Source organism: Lagopus muta, chromosome 4 (assembly GCF_023343835.1).
Source record: "Lagopus muta isolate bLagMut1 chromosome 4, bLagMut1 primary, whole genome shotgun sequence".
In the NCBI taxonomy this organism is placed as follows: domain Eukaryota; kingdom Metazoa; phylum Chordata; class Aves; order Galliformes; family Phasianidae; genus Lagopus; species Lagopus muta.
The window spans coordinates 34741933-34761769 of NC_064436.1; the positions used below are offsets into that span (position 1 = coordinate 34741933).

General features: G+C 34.4%; 1 protein-coding gene across 6 annotated transcripts in view; it reads left to right on the plus strand.

Annotated features, from left to right (window-relative positions):
* The window catches only part of PRDM5 (PR/SET domain 5), a 103881-nt gene that overhangs the window by 61391 nt on the left and 22653 nt on the right, over positions 1-19837 (plus strand). For 5 of the 6 annotated variants that reach the window (XM_048942675.1, XM_048942676.1, XM_048942673.1 and 2 more), the window contains 3 exons: positions 6381-6474; positions 9051-9211; positions 10565-10658. In XM_048942675.1, coding sequence (XP_048798632.1) covers positions 6381-6474; positions 9051-9211; positions 10565-10658 — 349 coding nt within the window. Of the gene's footprint in view, positions 1-4834; positions 4927-6380; positions 6475-9050; positions 9212-10564; positions 10659-19837 lie in introns of all 6 variants that reach the window. The other variant, XM_048942674.1, reaches the window with a different exon arrangement.

Sequence of the window (19837 nt, forward strand, 5' to 3'; positions counted from 1 at the left end):
TGATCATTAAGCTCTGGCATGCTTATAAACATGGGAGTAAAGTATTGAAAAATGTATATATATATATATATATATTTATATATATATATATATATTCTAGTGAATGTTGTTATAACCAAAATCTCAAGATAAGATATGAGTTCCAGATAAAGCAAAACAAGCAAACAAAAAAAGGGAAATTAGAGGGAAATCACAGTTGCTTGGTTAAAAGCATTAAATACTTTTCCATTTTGACTTTCCCAGTATTTTTATTTTTTTACATTAAGATATCAAATTAAATTTTTATCTAATCTAAAATGTCTTCAATTTTAAATTAAAGAAAAAAAAGATAGTATTTGAACAAAACAAATTTTAGTCTTGTTGTAATCATTTCTCACTGTTGGACTATTTGACCAAATTTTCATAGTGCCTGCCATTAATTTTAACTCGAACTTACGTTTTTAATGGCAAGTCTGTATCCATGACTGCTGTTTCAGAATTAATAGACAGAATAAACCCCTCTAGTTTTATGCCCAGTATTTGGCACTATTTTTATTTTTATATTTTTTTATACTCCCACTTTTTTTTTACCCCTCTTGCTGAAACTGATATACCCTTACTTAGAAGTCTTTTTCAGTTTGGCTCATGTTGTATTCCATCTGGGATTTTGGCACAGGATCTTTACACCATCTTTTGCACTTTCAGCCATAAATCATGTAAGAATAATAATAATGCCTCTCATAGGGTGAAATGGTGATGATGGTCTAAAAGAGAAAGCATGGAGAAATCTGCTGAAAGACAAGATTAGCTCCCATATATGCCATGGTATATGCTATCTTGTTTTAGAGTTATTAATAAAATGTGGCAGAATCTCACAAATTGGATATGTTCTAAGGAAATACATAGAATATTATCTGGAAAGATAGTGCTATATCTTCAATGAATACTTGTAACATATTTCCTTAGGTTAATTTGCAGTTGATGACTGATACAGAATTTTGGCTGAGAACAGACTTCAGGCTTAAGTATGAATAATGAGCAAACATTTTGACCCAGTTCAGTATTCAAAACAGCTTCACCACTAATATAAGCAAGGACTGCATACGAGAATGTTGCAGAATTGGTTCTTGTGTCTGACAAGGATTAGAGGCTTCACTTAATGGAAGAAATAGTAAAATTTATACAAATGTAGCAAGTACCCAATTTTGACAGAATTCTTCAAAGCATGTTGGAATACTTATTTCCTGAACCTATCTGCCCATGGTACTGGCTGTGAATCAACCCTGAAAGAAACTTTTACCTGCGTTTATATACCCAAACAGCTGTGCATATTCACCCATCCACAATTAGTTCTTTGATTGTGCTTGCTGAACAAAGAGATGAGCCTGAGAGATGAGAGATGGATGTAGATTTCCTGAAATGCTTTTCTGAAACGCCTGTCTCTATACTCAGTATCAAGATTTTAAAGATATCAACTAGCATAACTATGCACCTAGATTTGGGCTAATCTGGCTCTCCCGTTTTCAGTCCCCAGATTACCTTTAACAAAGTAATCAAGGAGAGATAGTAGATAATGGAGGACATTATGTATATATGTATGTGTATATATATATATATATATACACACACAAATAAAGCTTAAGGTGCAAGTCAAGTATGTGGAGTTTGAGATGCAAAAACAGTTTAAAGTGCCGTGATTTTGGGAGGGCTATACTACTGCAAGGGGTACAGAACAAGAGTTCTGTTGCTTGGTCACAGATAAGTCGAATGAGTAAGAGCAGAAATTTAATTCTTTATTGATTATCTTTCTTCCATGTATTTCTGCTACTCAGGTTTTTAATGAATCTTTAGATGTGTATTCCTTTAAGCCCACACTCTGTGGTTTTTTTTTTCTTTTGGAGGAAGAAAAAATCAGACTGAATAATTAGACTACTTTCAGAATACAGTGACTGTGCTGGTAACGGAACTTTGCAGTAGGAATGGTGGGTATTGTAGTTAAAAACAGTTAAATCAACAGTGTTTGACAGAAGACAAATTTTCAAGTTTGATAGCATCACACTTGTAAGATCTCTTAAGATATTACATTGGTTTTTATATTTTATTCATAATAAGAAACAGGATATGCATTTTGTACCTTTGAATTCTTGTTGTTTGAGATGGAAACTTGTTGCTGTTGTTTGCTACTCCTTTATGGAAGCTAATTTGATTTTTTTTTTACTTTGGAAGTATCAGAATCAAAATGAAATTTGGCTCTCACAACATGTATTTTTAAATCTCTCTCAAAGTGCAGAGGAGATTAGATCCTTGCATTTCACAGGATCTTGCTGGAGGATAGACAGTGGGTTAGCTATGAGAGCATCTAGTCTTTCAGTAGAGCACTGAAATGTAAACCCTAACTTGGTACTCATTGCAGCCTTGCAGGTGTGGATCTGAGAGGCAGGAACTGTTATTGCCTTTGTGGTAGTTCTCCGGTGTACTGCTGCTGCAGACAAGTACTACACTGCTCTGTGTAGGTGCATGTGCAAGTTTGCTTTGTCACTTGCTTGAAGATGTCAGTGCTGAGAATTGTTATGCAGGATGGAACTAGTTCAGATGTGTTTTGAAAAAGCTCAGACTAAATGTCTGAGTGAACATGGGAAGAAAATTATTTCATTTTTTCTGGAAATAATAGTATAAATAGCATTATACAATAATAGCTGAAATTAGGAGATGGGCATTGTGTTACAGATAGAGTCGTTTTTCATCCAGGTCAGGCTGAATGAAGGTACATCTTCTATGCCGTATAATTCAGGTTACTTCTGTACAGGACAATGCTAAGTTCTTCTTCCATCTGCTCCTTTGCTATGTATAGAGAATGAATTCAGAGAATAAAATATGAGCTATGACAGTGAGAAGAAGTATGTCACCAGACACGGGATTTTAAAGGGTTTACTGTTAATCCAAGGTTATTTGTTCTTGGAGTGCATGATGAATTGAAACAATTGCACTCCCTCATCTTCTCTATTGGGAATGGGTAGCCTTGGGCTGGGTTTAAACTTTTACAGATGCTATTATAGAAAAGGCTGCCATGAGATATTCCATAACAACCCATTCATAGTTACTTCGATCATACAACTGTCCAAAAAGTGCACATGACCTCTTAGTTTAGTACAGTTTCTCATGATAGATGTCAGTGTCTGCACTGTTTCCGAGTGAGCATAATCCAGCAACTACAATTTCTATACCTTTCAAAATACTGTAATCACTGTCCAAGAGAAAACAAGGAAATTTAAAAAGAAATCATTACTCTATTTTCAAGTATTTAAGTGGAATTCAAAAATTATGTTTTTCTTCTGCCTAATGAATATTCAAGTAGAGGGAAATGTGTAAATTAATGTTGTTTTCTTTTTTGGCTTTATACTGTTGTTCATAGTCCTGCTGGTATTTTAACAGTGAAAAGATTTATTCAACAATTTGGACCTGCTGTAAAGGAGATACATCAATTTTTGTTTTGTGCTTTATTTTCCTTTCCCCAGCTTGATCAAAAGGTCTGATGAAATAGTAGCAGAAGATAATGGTATTTTTGTGGTGTAGATATAATCTTTCCCATCACACTATGATTATAAGGAGTTGCAGTACTGCATCCAAACATTTAATTCATTGCAAGACTCAGCTTGCTACTGATTTACAGTAAAAGCTTTAGACAGTTTTGAAAGCTGTCTAAAGTTGGTTTTCAGTTGTAGAACATCAAGTTACTGAAACTAAGTGCAATATTGGCAACATGTACTGCTTATATTCCGCTCTGAATCAGGTCATAAAATGAGAGTTCAACTCAGATTGTTTAGTATGACCACCTTTCTTTATGAATTCTGATGCTGTAGACTTTAGCAAATCTTATTTGAGTGGAAGACCATTCTAGAATACTTCTTATATGAGAACAGTCTTTTTTGTATTCAAAGCCAGATCAATCTACTGCATTTTACAAGCTGCTAGTAGGGCCCTTTTCTGAAAATAAAATCACATATATAATTGTATAAGTGTGGACTAGTCTATTGCTTTGTATTGCTATGTACATATTAATTATGTAACTTAGACCCAAGCTAATCTGTGTGTGCACTGTATGCCTGCTTCCCAGATATATACATATCCTATTATATAGAAAATTATATGTATATATTTAGTGTATGATGACTCTTCAAGCAGCTTTTAGTGAAATTGTTAGCTGTATTTTGAGATCTAATGTAAGCTTGACAAGTATACTTAGCCCACCTTGTAGTTTCTATAGTTGATCGCAAACTTGCATAACTGAATGAAGAGTGAAGAGCTGTGGTGTTACGCATCTCAAGATTTGCCTTGAACATAGAATCATAGAATATCTTGAGTTGGAAGGGAACCATGCAAGGATCATCGAGTCTAACTCCTGGCTCCTGAATTTTTCCCACCATACTCTTACTGGAAGCCATCTCTTTTCTGGAACCTGTCAGTAGGAAAAAGGTGGATAGTATCAGAATTAATATGCTTGTTTGCTGATATACCTCTGCTCATTAAGATTTTCATTGCTTTTTGTGATATATGTAGCTTGTTTCTGGACTGGTCATAAGTAGAGCAAATGAGTTTCACCTTTTTTGTGGGTATGACTAGTTAAACATTTGAAGTTCAGAAATATGGATGAATTCTTTTATTTTGGTCAAAAGACTAGAACTGGCAAGAGAATGCTAAGAATTTATATACAAATGACTGCACTCTTCAGAACTATCACTCAAGTGGTGAGTGTTCTAAAATAGGGCATTTTTTTAAGTAAATGACATGAACTTTGCGCTCGTGAAAGGTGCCAGATTGACAGCCCTAGAGACTGAACCCTTCTATTTATCCACAGAACAGGTACAGCACAGACATCAGCACTGCGAGCTTCCCCACAGTGTCTCGTCAATATGTCTCAACCCTGTTCTGGAGGAACCACCTGTTGAGGTGAGAAGGTAGTTCAGTCTCTTCATGTCCTGTCAATCCTTGGTCTGACCGCTGAGACTGCCAATCAGGGTGTCAACTAATGCAGATTGTGATGTAAACCTCCAAGAGCTGGACTGAAACTTTCAGCATATTTTTTATAATGCATAATATATTCCACACATTTGACAGTGCTCCATTTGATTTTTTGTTTTAAGTAACATCGACTGGACTCAAGTAATTTACTTTGAATCTAAAACCTCTGTATAACATTGCAAGTACTCTAATGTTTTTCTACTTCTGTTTACGTGAGAGGACATTTGTGTTAAAATCAGTCTGAGTTTGAGGCCAGGAGTCTACATCTAAATATTTGTGCTGGCTTCTCATAGTCCTTTTTTCTCCTTATTTTAAAGGATATCTCCATATGTCTTATGGTATTACGAATTTTTCTGCCATAAGCAGAAATGTATAATGTACATATGTATTACATCAATATTTACTCTTAACCTACAAAATGAATTTGTTTAATATCATGCATATTATAAAACACTGTCCATCCCCATTTGCCCTTGGCACTATAGTTGCCCCCTCAAGGTTCTTGTTAGCTAAAACAATGTTCAGACATGGATGCTTTAAAAACATTATTCCCTTAATGAAAAATTGTAGCAAATTAAGTAGATAAGAGATTGTACAGATGAATTTACTATCTGAACTTACTATGGGGATAGAACCAGGGAAATAAGGAGTGGAAAAGAAAAATTTACAACAGTAGGTTGAAGCTGGATGTTTCCCAAGCTCCAGAAAAGAAATGTGCTTCAGCAACTCTGCTGTTTGTGAGATTCATCCAATCTTAGCCTTTTCTTTTATTTATGGCTTTGAAGGCTATTTCTACTTATCTCTTTTTGAAGTCTATTGATGCTGCTTCTTAGCTATGGTATATTTTTACTACAGCAAACAAAAATCAATTCTGATGCTTCTGTGCGCTTTTTATTTCTTTTTAAACATGAAGCTGAAATAAAGATAAGCAAGAGTAGTCATATAATTTAAGAAATTTTTGCTAAATTTTAGACTACTGTCCTGAGGTAGATCAGTTCTACTGTTAAGTGAAAAAAATGCAGGGTTTTGTGTACATGTATTTTTATATGTTTTTTCACGTTAGAAAGTATTTAAGGTCAATATTAGTTCTGATACAGAAATGAAACTGAACTTTAAAGTTTTCCTCCTGGTTATTCCTTAATTTTATTTCTATTTGCATACAACATTTCTGAGGTGGTACATTAATTCAGAGGCAGCTTTGTTGGCTTTTAGGGTTCAGGATAATGGCATAAAGATTGTTTTAATTTTCTGTCCCCTGATATTTCAAATTGTTAATATATCCCCCTCCTGAATTCAGTTTGGAAAATTAAGTATAATTACTGTAATGACAGCTAATTGATTTCTCTGAGCCTTTCTTCTGACATGTTGTCTTTCATCTGCAGACCCATTCTGAAGAGAGACCATTCCAGTGTGAGGAATGCAAAGCTTTGTTCCGAACTCCATTCTCTCTACAAAGACATCTACTAATTCATAACAGTAAGTGCTAAGTCACAGAGGAAAAAGAGCAGTTCTCTTGTCTGACAGAGAAAAAATAGACCCCTAGCACCTTGTTCCAATACACAACTTGCTATATTAAATGAGACTTAAAATTCAACTCTATTCACTAGGAATTAGAAAATTCAGAGCAAATTCAAACCTTGCCTTTGAATGCACTTAAATGCAAATACAAATGCACTGTGGAAAATTGACCGTGGTTTGAGATTATAAGATTTTCTTCTGCGTTAAATGTGTTAGTATCCTTCATTTTAAGAAATGGAAATTGGGAGCAAATATAAGTAGGTATCTTACTCAGCTTTTGTAGGTGATCCATTTCAGAGCTTGAAAATGAAATTGAAAATGAAATCCAGTGCCAGTCCCGACTTCACTATATGCTAGTGTTTCCTGCCAATACTGTAGAATTAGCAGCCCAGAAAAAATTCTGTGGCCGTTTTCCATTTTGACTAATGTGTTCATGGCATACTGTACTGTTGTGTGCAGATTTATTTTTTGTGGAATTTTCTCAATATTTACAGAGCTCTGAATGACCATTCAGCCATGTTAGCGTTAGTAATTGAAATTAAAAAAAAATATTACTGATCTAAAATCCTGGTAGCATAGAAGACAGTGCTTTGATTTGAGGAATATTTACATTGGTTGAATTAAAAAAAAAGAAACTTACATTTTTTGATCCAGTAGAACTTTAATTCTAGAATTAAAGAAGAATGGAGAGAGAGAGAGAGAGAGAGAGAGAGAGAGAGAGAGAGAACCATCTCCTGCAGTAATTGGAGGAAGACACCAATGCCAAGTACAGGGGAGGATGACTTCCCTAGTCCTGCTCACCACACCATTTCTGATACAAGCCAGGATACCATTGGCCTTCTTGGCCATGTGGATACACTGCTGGCTCATACTCAGCCGACTGTCCACCAAGGTCCATTTCTATCAGGCAGCTTTCCAGCCACTCCTCCCCAAGCCCGTAGAGTTGCCTGGTGTTGTTGTGGCCAAAATGCAGGACAAGACATTTGGCCTTATTGAAACTCATTTGGTTTACTTTGGCCCATCGCTATCTAGGCTCTTCCGTAATGCCTTTCTACCCTCTAGCAGATAAGACGTAATTTCCTTTAATGGAAATTACTTCGATATTTTCTTTTGTTAAAGCACTAAAAAATTTAATGTTATTTAGTAAAAATAGTAATGACTTCACTTCGTTTGCAAAGTAGTTTCATATTTCCAAGACGAGAACTGAAGAGGTTCACTAGAAACTTAGAAGTGTTAATCCTCCACATAGCAGCATATTAAATTCTATCTCTGTTGACCTTAAAAATTTTTCTGGATTGCTAGACTGCAAGTACTTTAGGGCGAGACAACTTATTCTAGCATCTTTTAGCATATTTCAGTGTCATCAAAGACAAAACAGCTTTTGTTACCAAAGTGAAAGGGAGTAAGTGTTTTGAGAGTTGGAGAGAAGAGGGCAATTTTGGCTGATTTATAGTGGACAGAAATAATTTTTCTAGGCTTTATAATGTCTGTGGGCATTTGTTGCACCACTGTGTTGGTAAGCCTTACTTATAGGTATTACATCTATAAATTGTGATAAAGAAATAATGTTTTTGAATGCCTCAACATGCAGCATCAGATGGGCTTTAATATGCAGCATACTGATATCAATTTGCATTCATTTTGGACTAGAACTATGATTATTTTAGGATCTGTGGATCTGTATCAAGAAAATAAGTTATCTTTCTCCATATATCATCGCTACTGGAAAAATTAGTTAATGCATATGCAAGTCTGTGTCTTACTCGGATCTGGAGGCTGCAAGTCAGAGCTCTGTCTTGAAAAGTAAGAAGCGAGCAACAGTCCTGAGATTATGGTTGTCTTTTTTTTTTCTTTTTTTTTTTTTTTGTATTAGAATTGCTGCCTGGCAAGTTTTTTGGGATATAAAAAGCCAATTTCAAGTTTAGACTGTTACTCTGGTTATAACCCTAAGCACATTGATTTCTGAATGTGTGCCACATTGCAGATAATTTAATCTTTAATTCTTTAATTCTTCCTTTCTCAGAGGTATTTAATTTAATTTACAAAGTAATATTAACTTTCTGTCATAATCTTAACCTTATAGTTTGAACAGTAACATGGCTATAGCATTTTTCATCTTTTTTATGTGAGTTTGTTTATATTGACATGAATGAGAAGCAAGTATTTCTTATTTTGAGAATTCCTCTGTATTCAGAAAGATCTTTCTTAGCATTTAAGTTTCAAATGAAGTCTATTACTCCTTTATTTTTTTTTCATACAGTTTATTACTGGAGGTGCTGGAGAATAAAACCATGTTCCTTTTCACTCGTAGCCATTTCATCCTTAGCTATACTTAATCTCACATTTCTGGCTATCTTATTGTCAGAGCTACTTTCTACTTTCATAATTTCCCTATGGTATTTTTACCTGATTTGAGATTATCTTTCTGTTCTCAGGATGAAGCTCTTCAATTCCATTAATTTTATGAAATGATAAGCATTAATGTACTTACACAGAAAGCTAGTATGTTCAAACCTGATTTTCTTCTTCATAAGGTGAGAGGACCTTCAAGTGTGATCACTGTGATGCTACTTTCAAAAGAAAGGACACCTTAAATGTTCATATTCAAGTTGTACATGATGGACATAAGAAATACAAGTGCGATCTCTGTGACAAAGCTTTTGTGACACCTTCAGTCCTGAAAAGTCATAAAAAAGTGAGTAAAATCAATTATTTCATACTTATTCCTTCCATGGCCTTAAGTGTAGTAGAGTAACTAGTACATTATATTCAGTGCACGATTAAGACAAATACTACGTATTATTCCACCAATCTGTTTTCAGAATTGAGGGTAAAATGTAGAGGAGTCTTGACTTGCCCCTCCAACTTTACCATATCTTATAGATGTGGGAACTAATGCTTATCTTTGTATAAATCTTCCTTCAACTGCAGCAATAACATGTACCATGTGAAAGAAGGGTTTTATAATCTAATGAAGAACTTTGTATCAGTTCCTTTTGTTAAATAAAAAAATATGTATATATATTCTTTCTATGAGAAGGTCATTAAAAACCTCTAAAAAGCTGTCGTGACTATAAGGAGAAATTATTCAATAGGCTGATAAATCTTCAATTTAGAATTGGGAAGTATTGCATAAAAAGTAAGGAGAATCTTTGCATATAACTTACTTGAAGGTGGTCTTGCTTTTGACTGTAGAAAGTGGATGGGAGAATTTGAAATAATTCTTTTTATAAAAGGCAGTTTAGCCCTAAAAGGTTGATTTGAAAAGACAGGCTCAGTTTATGAGCTTTTTTATTAGCTTATTTAGTGACAAGCACAATATCCTTCTTATGATTAGTTCTGTAAATACAATCTGATTCTAGCATTTATTATAAACCAGACAGGATCCAATATGCAGTGTGTATTGACTGAAATCAATGAGAACTTGCACTTTGGAGCATTGCTGTCTATCATGTTTCAGATGAACTGATGTCTGTGATTCATTCGTATGAAAGTGTCACAAATCATTTACACAAATCTCCATAGAGACATTTTGAAGCTCCTGTTCAAGTTGTCAGTGGAAAAAGCTGTACTACATTTGGCAAAATTCTGAACTACGTTTAATAATGAAGTAAAATTCAGAGAAATTACAAGCTTTTAAAAATAGTCCCATTTCAGTTAATTTTATTTAGGTGATCAAGTTTCTGTTTTCTAGTTTATAAACTGCTATCAGAGAAATTAATCTGAAAAATGGGTTTATTATTATTTTAATGATGAAAATATACGAGGATGAATTAGAAATTTGTTATAACTATTGAGGAAATTGTAAACTTATGAACTATGAAAACATTTTTTAAATATTAATAATGAGATTAGTTTAGAAATTTAAGAAGAAAATAAAAAGAACATTCTAATTTCTTTAAATCTCTATCTGATATGATGGAATGACATGACTAATGGTTGTTGGAGAGAATAGTGGTCAATGTGAAATACAGTTAAACTGTTCCATATTCTACTAATTGAAGGCAATGCTGTAACTTTCTTTCTCATCTTTCGTCACTTCATGTAGACTCACACCGGCGAAAAAGAAAAAATTTGCCCATATTGTGGACAGAAATTTGCAAGCAATGGAACACTGAGAGTTCATATTCGAAGCCATACAGGTACAGTGATACTTACTATAAGGAACTGGAAAAAAATGTCTAAATTGAATACCAAGATATTTGTAAGTTTGTCTAGAAATGCTTAGCTTATCTAGAAACAGATATTTATAGGTAGGCCCAACAGCCCTTTTTTCAGACATTTTGCTTGCATAATGTGTAAAACCAGGTTCTGTTTTGAACTGTGATTATATATACACATATATGTGTTTATTTATATGAACATTCAGTGTGAATTCATTCATTTCTATGACTTCTGAGGTGTTTTGAAACTCCAGACTCAAGTTATTGTATCTTCTGACTTTATTACAGCCTACATGTTAGCCAAATTAGAATGTTTTACTTTTAGAACACTTTAGCTCCAAATTTATTTTCAGTTGCAACATCTGAATCATTCTGCTGTTCTGTTAGTATTCCTAAGTTTGAGTTATGTAACTTGTTTTATATTGTCACCCAGATTGTGCTGCTGTTTCCTTATGTGCTTCTGTAAACACACTGAAAACAAATTAGTCGTGTCATTTACATAGGTTTCACTTTCTGAGCTTATGTTTTCATTTCATATAATTGGCAGGCAAATGAAAGGAGCCGCTTTGTGATAATTTGTTTCCAACATAAAATTGTGTAGATTTGCTTTTCGCAGCCAAAGCATCTATTAACAAGTAGTCTTTCTGTGACATTCCATTTACTTCATATAAGCATATTTGGTTTGCAGGAAAATGACAGAATTGGTGTTTCTAATAACTCAGCTTCATGTGATTTTTGTCATAAGTATTAATCACTTCAGTGTATCAGGACCACCTGTTGGGATTACAGGTTTTTATTAGTTTGATGTATTTCATGATTTTGGATTTGAGTACCACTAACAAATTTTGTGATCCTGTAGTCAATTTAAAAGACTAAACTTCAGTTTAATAGTTACCTCTTCATCTTTGCTAAATTTCATGCTAGGAACATTTTTCACTCATGAAAACTTTATAAAACATGCTTATGAGCCTGCATATAAGCTCAGGTGGTTAGTGTATAATGTAATCATAGACACAAAAGACCCTGAAAGTCAAAGCTGATAAGACAGAACCACTGTGCAACAGTTCTCTCTTCTGTCTATTCCTCTTCCTTACGCTTGTTCTTTCTTCTAGAACTGCACTTCCGCGACCTCTTTCAAAGTCCTCCCTTCATGTTGTGTCTTTTCTGTCTTCTATCACATAAGCTGTTATTTGTTCTTTTTTTTTTTTTTTTTGACTTCCTCAAGATGCACAGAAGAGGAAAGAGAAGAAAAACAAACATGAAAACACAAAATACCATTCATGGAGCATATGATATGAGAACTGAGAGAATTCTTGGGTACTGTGCAATCAGAAGGACCAGCCACTTACTCACTTGGGCTGTGTATACATTAAAGAACCACGTTTTCAGGAGTGAAAGGAAGCAATCTGATAGCGCTGGTAGTCACTCTGCCCATCAGTCCAGATTTCTAGGATCACAACTGCCTCAATTCCAATTATCTGAGTTTTTTTGTTTGTTTGTTTTGTTTTGCTTTTTGTTTGTTTGTTTGTTTTTTTGAGGATTATTTTGTTACTTTATTTATGGATGTTTCTTACCATCTCATGAGCAAACCATTAGCCTTTAATTTTCTTGTTTTTATGTACTAGACTTCCATGGAAATTAGAACTTATATTTTTTTTGTTCTGTTTTGTTTTCTTTCTCATTTCATAGGTCCTTTTCTGAAACCTTAGGTACGGTTTCTGTGTACTGTGCATGTTACACATCAGTTTGCACAGTAGAGAGGCTATAGTTTTACAAGCTGATAGTGCAGATAGATCTCGGGAAAAGTATTATAGATGTCCAAGTGAAAATGCTTTTCACACCTATTCTCCTACCAGTTGCATTTAATGTTTCGCTGCTCTCAAGCAGATTTTTCCAAAATTTGGAGTTATGCTATGGTGAGTTTAATGAAACATCACACCGGAGAACTCTAATCTTGGGGATAGAGGCTTGCAATATTTTTAACCACTATTATACCAGAAGCTGTAAACAACGATGTTTTAAACTTTGGAGAAGTTGAAAGGCACTGAGGTTTTTTATTATGTTTGTGGATTAAATATGGTGGGAGGAAGTTCTGTGTCAGGAGATGGTGCATATTTCAGTTAGTGGAATATCCATTCAGTGTGATAGTACCTCATGAAGAATCTCACTGCAGATAAAAATGAGGAAAACTTTCAAGTCCCCTATATAAAAAGCTTAAAGTACTACTTTTAAAGAGAACTACAAATTAAAGAAAATATCTTGCTGAATTAATTTATAACGACCTGCAACTGATCCTTTCCTCTTCCAGTCCAGTTCCTATATTGATGTCAATGGGATTTTTGTTAGAGGGATTTTTTATTTGCATCCTTCACTCTAAAACTGATATGCATTTTCACATATATGTATTGTGACGTCATTCTCATACAGCTCCTGATCATTTCATGGTAATTATGATGAAAGGTGGAAAAAAGGGAGCAGGAGGAAATTGCCTCTAAGTTTTGACTTCCCAGTGGTTAAAAAAATAGTAATCAGTAAGTTATACAGTGCAGTACTTTATACTAAGTTTAGTGAGAAAATGCCTCTGTAGATTTGTGTTTCACTTCAGAAGGAGAGGTTTTGACTTGTCTTGTGGCTGAAGACTTCAGCTAACTTGTTTGAGATCATAATGTATGCAGATAATTTGCTTTGTATGCAGACACTTTGCTTTGGTGTGAGAAAACTGTGCTGTATTCAGGGGATCTGAGTGCAGCACAGCTTTCTGAAGGATATTTTGCATCATTTCAAAAGAATGTCAGGATAGTTGGTAAAAGAAATTAATCTTATCTGGAAACAGTACAAAGAATACTCATTTGAAGGCTTTTAGTAATAAAGTTATCAATATTGTGGAAATTGTTGACAACTTGTCAGGCTTTTTCAGAAAACTCTTCATTTCACCAGAAGAGAGCCACAAACTTGTTAAATTTAGGGGAATATTTGGTTTTGAAACGTCGCTGTGTTGAGTACCTCATACTCTTGGTATCTGTTAAAATTATCGACTTTAAATTACTGAATTCAAAACTGTGGACTCCTTTTTTTAGCCAGACTTCAAAGAATCACTTTTCATTCTTAGTTAGAAGTGAGTCAGCCACTGTCCATTTGCAAGAGATTATTTGTAAATAAGTCTGGGGATAAGTTCTCAGTGCAGCTGAACAGCACATTCTAAGTGTAAAGACTGCAAAGAGCTTCATGTCTTAGAGATTAGTTTTGAGGTCCTACTGCAGATATTTGTATTATCGCATTTGCTGTGCATGTGGTCAGCTAGACTTTATTAGCTACTTTATATAAGAGGCTTTGTTCTGTGTTTACCAAATGAAACTAGGCAGAAGTCTTTTAAAAAGAGTTGTGTATCTTTTTTTTTTTTTTTTTTTTTTTTTTTTGATAAGGCTGTTTGAGCTAAGTTTCTTGGAATCCTGCTCATTCTGCTTTGGACTTGTGCTTTTGTCATACTTAATAATCTATGTACAAAAAACCAAGCTTTTATTCAATACGCAGCACGCGTTCCTAAATACTGTTAATCACAGATGGATGCATGCTTCTTCAATAAGCAATTTTCTTCCCTCTTTTATCTTAGAATAAGACTCTGTAAATGAGCCCTAACAGTACTTGGCCTTTTGCAGAAACTGAGATGGTTTGGGGTGAGTGAACATGTCTGCATGTGCATGTGTGGAGGGAAGTGGTCGATGTTTGCATCTGAACCTAGCATTTTGCTCTGTAATTCATCATCTCAATTTCCAGCCTTGGAATGACAGAGACAGCTCTCTGTAGGTCAGCTGAAACACTATAGCACATTCTCCCTCTGCTGTATCCTGTTGGTTTATGGCTTCTTAGGGTCAGAGGGAGATGGGGTTAATTCAGCAAAAGAATCCTCTGACTGTGATGTAAATTCCTTGGCTTGTTCATAACTTGTAGAAAAAATTCAATGGACTGCTCCTTGGGCTGGAAGGCTGTGAGCTGGGAGGTTAATTATATGCTTAAATTTTCAAGCAGCTTTCAGTGCTAAAAGTTACTGACTGGTTTGTGCAGTTTTGCAGTTCCTTATGCATAGGTATTAAAGTCCTGTTAATTGCTGTCTTACATGTGTTTCTATGTGTGTGTATATATGTATTTGTGTATGTGTCTGTGCTATTTGTATACATACATTTTATCTGCCTGATACCAGCACTTGCCTCATTAGTTGCATCCTAATCCCTTCCATCTTTGGGATGTAGCACATCAAGTTGTGGAACAGTGAAAGTTGCAGTAAAGTAGTCAATATTTGCAGGTTCATTTATTTTTGATCAAAGATAACTGAGTCTATTTAAACTGTAACTATCCTCTCCATGATATGTTTTTTCTATTCCATTACACAGGGACTAGTGAGGGATAGCTAACGATCATACATGTATTTCAGAAAATGCTTGAGCATTAAAATGTACGTGGCTATGCAGCCTTATTCTGTTTAGTTTTTTTTTGTTTTTTTTTTTCCCATGGTATTTGTTCAAAGTCTGTTAAGACAGTTAAAATAATGATTTCACGTATCCTAAATGTTTTCTGAAAGGATTAATGTTTTCATTCTATACCTTTTTAGAAGTTACTTGATGTGTCATTCTTCCATATAGTATTCTCTGATATTTGAAAAAAAGTTGCTTTGTTTTTTTAAGAGTTGAGGTGATTGTTGGAAATTAATTTCCATGTGCATGAATTAAAGGTAATACCACAAATCTACATGAAAGTATAAAAAATGATTCAGGCCATCAACTTCACTGTCCTTTGTGTCAACACAGCTAAGCTTACTTTTTAAAATTTCCATCCCCTTTATAAAAACTGTTTTAAAAACTCTTTGAAACATTTTATCATAATTGTCCCTTATAACTTTAGGTGCTTATTTGTTCTTGGAATATCTCTTGCTCTGCACTGACAGCGTGAAACAATCCAAACTTTACCATGGTAGTCACACTTCTGCAATTTGATTAATTAGACCATGGGAGCATATTTCAAATCATGTTTAATGTACAACTGTATAAAAGTCTAGGTCCAAATTTTGCACTCACATGTCAAAATTCCTGAGTAACCATACCAAACTTTAATTATGGAATTACAATAAATTTTTTGCTTATTAACAGTTATTCGGACATCTCTGAAAACCAAGTCTTCAAAATATTTGAGGAAAATAGAGTCCAAGCACATTGTGACTACCGCTTGTGTCTCCAAAATTTTAATAGCTAAGCAGGAACTATTTATACATAAGAAAAGATGTACAGCGAGGATCATCATTATAGCAAATTGTCAGGCAGATTGCCATTGAGTTATATATAATTTCTCACATCAAAAAATAAAAAGGTAGAAGAGGGGATTGAAGGAACTCTCATATCTGAATCAAGTATTTGAAAAAATGCATCTGTATCTAGTCTGCAAACAGCTTGCGAATGTCTGCAGATAGGTTTCTATTCAGTAAGTTATAGATGATCTCTCTTTTATCTACTGAATTTAAAAAGAAGCTTGCAGAAGGCCTCAAAGGTAAGGATTCTGCATTTCTAAGCCTTTCAGTTTATACATCATTGTCCCATTTATTTCCAGACAACAGTTAAATCTTCAAAAGTACCTATAAAGTTTTATGCAGCTGTCAGCTTCTTCTTGTCTTCATGAGTGAAGAAATGTTCTTATAAAAGATAGATTATTTGGATGGTAGTGACATCTTTAGATCAAATGAATTATACCACCTGATATACTTGAAAAGATTTCGTTGACCTGAAGTCATAGATGTTAATGCTCCATTCACAGTGAAACCAAATTGCTTACATCTGCTGACAGATGCAAATAATCAAACTGCTTTACTCTTTAAAGTAATGGTATAGGGTTTTTGTGATTAAGAATCCCTATACCACTAAAAGTGTTAAGAGTGTAAGTAATTAATATTGGTAGTTCTATTGTCTCTCTGCAGGTAACAGTTATATTTAGGAACAAAGATAATAACCTTAGATTTGATAAACTTGTTTACTAATCTTAATGGTTTATTTAGTTACAAAGAGCTAAAACCTCAATTACATAATAATCATGATGAGTCAGATAGGACAAATATTTAGCCCTAGTTAGACCTATAGTCAAATCTGTATTCTCTGAGTAAATCCTAAACTTCGTACCACACAAGCTTTCTTAACAGTGAAAGCATTGCTGTTGTGCCTCAAAGAAAAAACTACGTATGAGAAGGAGTACTAAAAACAAGTTTGTTAAAGCAATCTGGTTTTATTTTAAAAGAGCATTAAATTTGTGTTTGGTTGTTTCTTTTTTCCTTATTGAATGTGTCATTAGCAGTGACTGGAAAATGTATTTGGTTGAATCACATAAAAGAAATTCTAATTCTCCCTTGTGCCTACAAAATACATAAGTACTGTTGAGCTTGGTTAGAAAGCGTTCAGAAGTACATAGACTTAGTATTATTAATCATCAAGGAAGAAAAACAATTACAGAAATATTTGACTTTTTGTCTACAGAGTCTGCAAAGTTTGCATGTTTCTTAAATGTGAAGAAATTTCTCCAGTCAACCCATACCTGAGTACTGTTTTTCTGTTTCTCTCAAGCAATAATAGCAGCCTGCACAGAACTATTCTCTTCAGACCAATCAAAGAATCCTGTCCCTTTCTTTATCTGACTGAGTGTAGAATTACAGGTGTTTTGGTGTTTCTGGGTCTTGTCTCAACTGACATCCGCAAGTATTTTATCTTTCAGATCATGAAGTTATTTAGATCTTGGCATGTGAAAGCTACCCCTATGTGGTACTTTTGTACTTCTCTAGTGCTTATTTTGAATGTTAAGCTTAATGGTTGAAAATCAAGCAGGTCAGAATTTTGTATTAGCCAGATCACTGTGTGCGTTGACTAGTCCAGATTAGTGGTGAGGCTTGTAAAAGCAGCTAGCTGCTGCAGTTGCCCTGTTTCTTGGTTACTGCACTGTTATTTTCCATTCATACAGCCCTTGGTTAGAACTATAAAAATTCCTTAAGAGAGCTTAAGCATTAAAAGACCGTAACATTTAGGACTATTCGACACTTTCAAAAATACTTTTCTGTATCTAGAAAACAGCCACCTCCACACAAGAGGAGATTTATTATTTTGAGGAAGTGTTTCTCTTTCTCAAAAACCATTTGACATGCCATACAGCACAGAGGTGATTTAATTTACTGAATATTTTCTTAAAATGGAAGTATTTAATCTTCACTAAATAATAATTTTTCAGGCATTTTCTACTTTAAGTTCTGTCAAACTCGGTTTGTTTCTTCAGTTCGTATTTAACTTAATCTTAGTTCTTAATGAAATTAATTTCATTTGGAAGAAATTAAGTGCTTGCATTTTAGGTTTATTTCTCTGTGTGCATACATTGCAAAAACTGAACTTCTGTATGGTTAAGGACACAACCTTCCCTCTTTATTTGATAGAAAACTTCATATACAGAGAAACAGCAACTAAGGATAGATATGTAAGCTTGCCCTTATGACCCTCTTGCAGTTCTCTTTCTGGGCTGCCCTGTTGATCACCTGGTATGAAGTGTTGTATGTGTGATCCAGATGGCCCCTTTGCCTCCAAATTCTTCCTCAGGTGAACTGTTATTTTCCACGAAAATTGGTGGAATTCTCCCATTTTCCCCTCTCACCTACGCCAATCTTAAGTTAGGTGTTTAATTGGGGTTATATTTTAGCCTGAATATTGACATTTTAAAATAATAAATGCACATTTTTATTTTTATAAATCTTCTTTAAGTCTTTACAATTCAACATCTGAAAAGGAGCAGTGTTTACAAGATTGTAAAGGATCTGCAAAAGATTCAAATGGACCGCATTGCCATGATTGTCTGTTATCCTGCTAACGAAAGCAAACTTTTAGGTTGCACACAGTGCACTTGGTCTGATGCTCAGTGCAGTCGTTTTCTAATGCTAGTGAGTGTTGACCAAGATTGATGGTGCTGAATGACAGCATAAAATATTAAAATGCTTTTTTTGTTTTTAAAATTAGAAAAGTAACAACCTGATACATTCACTCTATAATTCTCATCCCTCAGTGTAGTGGTTTCAATAAAGACAGAAAGACAGAAATTTGTATATGAAGGGTAATGTACACAACTGAGAATTTCATAGCAGTGACCAAGCCACATGGGAAAGGAGACAGTAAATATGACTCAAAATTAAACAGAATCATGGAATCATAGAATTGCTCAGGTTGGAAAAGACCTTAAAAATCATCGAGTCTAACTGCAATCTGACCATACTGCCCTAACTCTAACAACCCTCTGCTAAATCATGTCCCTGAGCACCACATCCAAACAGTTTTTAAACACATTTAGGGATGGTGACTCAACCACCTCCCTGGGGAGCCTATTCCAGTGCTTAACAACCCTTTCAGTAAAGAAGTTTTTCCTGAGAATGATCAGACATGGTTTGATAGATTGCTCCCAAAACTCAGTGTAAGAGCTCATTGAATGCATACTTTTGTATGCTGTTGACCATCTTTTTTAGGCCTCTATCTCCTTTTGTTAGTGTCTCCAGGCTTTTATTATAGTTTTCAGGTTAGGATTATTTCTCTGTTACGTTTGTAAATTACAGTAGCTTTCTCTCATTTGATATAAATGTGTTCATAACCTGTAAATTGTGATCTACCTTAGTTGAGGTCATTGTTTCAAATCTTTTTGTTGATTGTAGGTTTTTTGTTTGTTTGTTTGTTTGTTTGTTTTTTAAAATTGATTTTCCACCTGATTTTGTAATTAGTTGCAAACTACAGTTTGGAAATAACAGCATGTTGGACTCACTTGATCTATTATGTCTTCAGATCTTTCTTAAATGTGTTGCTTTAGCCACAGAAAACTAGCAATAAGAGTTTGGTTTTGCTTCTTAATTGTTTTACTTGCTGAGGTATCTGAGTTCGGAAAATTTGAGTTTTCAGCTCATTCAAAGTATTGCCTCATGGCACCTTTGATTGCAAACATCTCATAGAAAACTGTCTGAAGTTGAACTGGAATGGAAGAGCCTGGTCTTTACATTTAACTTTTTATGCCATATATGAAATCCAGCGGACATTATGATCCCAAGCTAGAGATGTACACACTTCAGAGGAAAAAAGAAGATACCAATTCTATCATGGCATCTTTTCAAA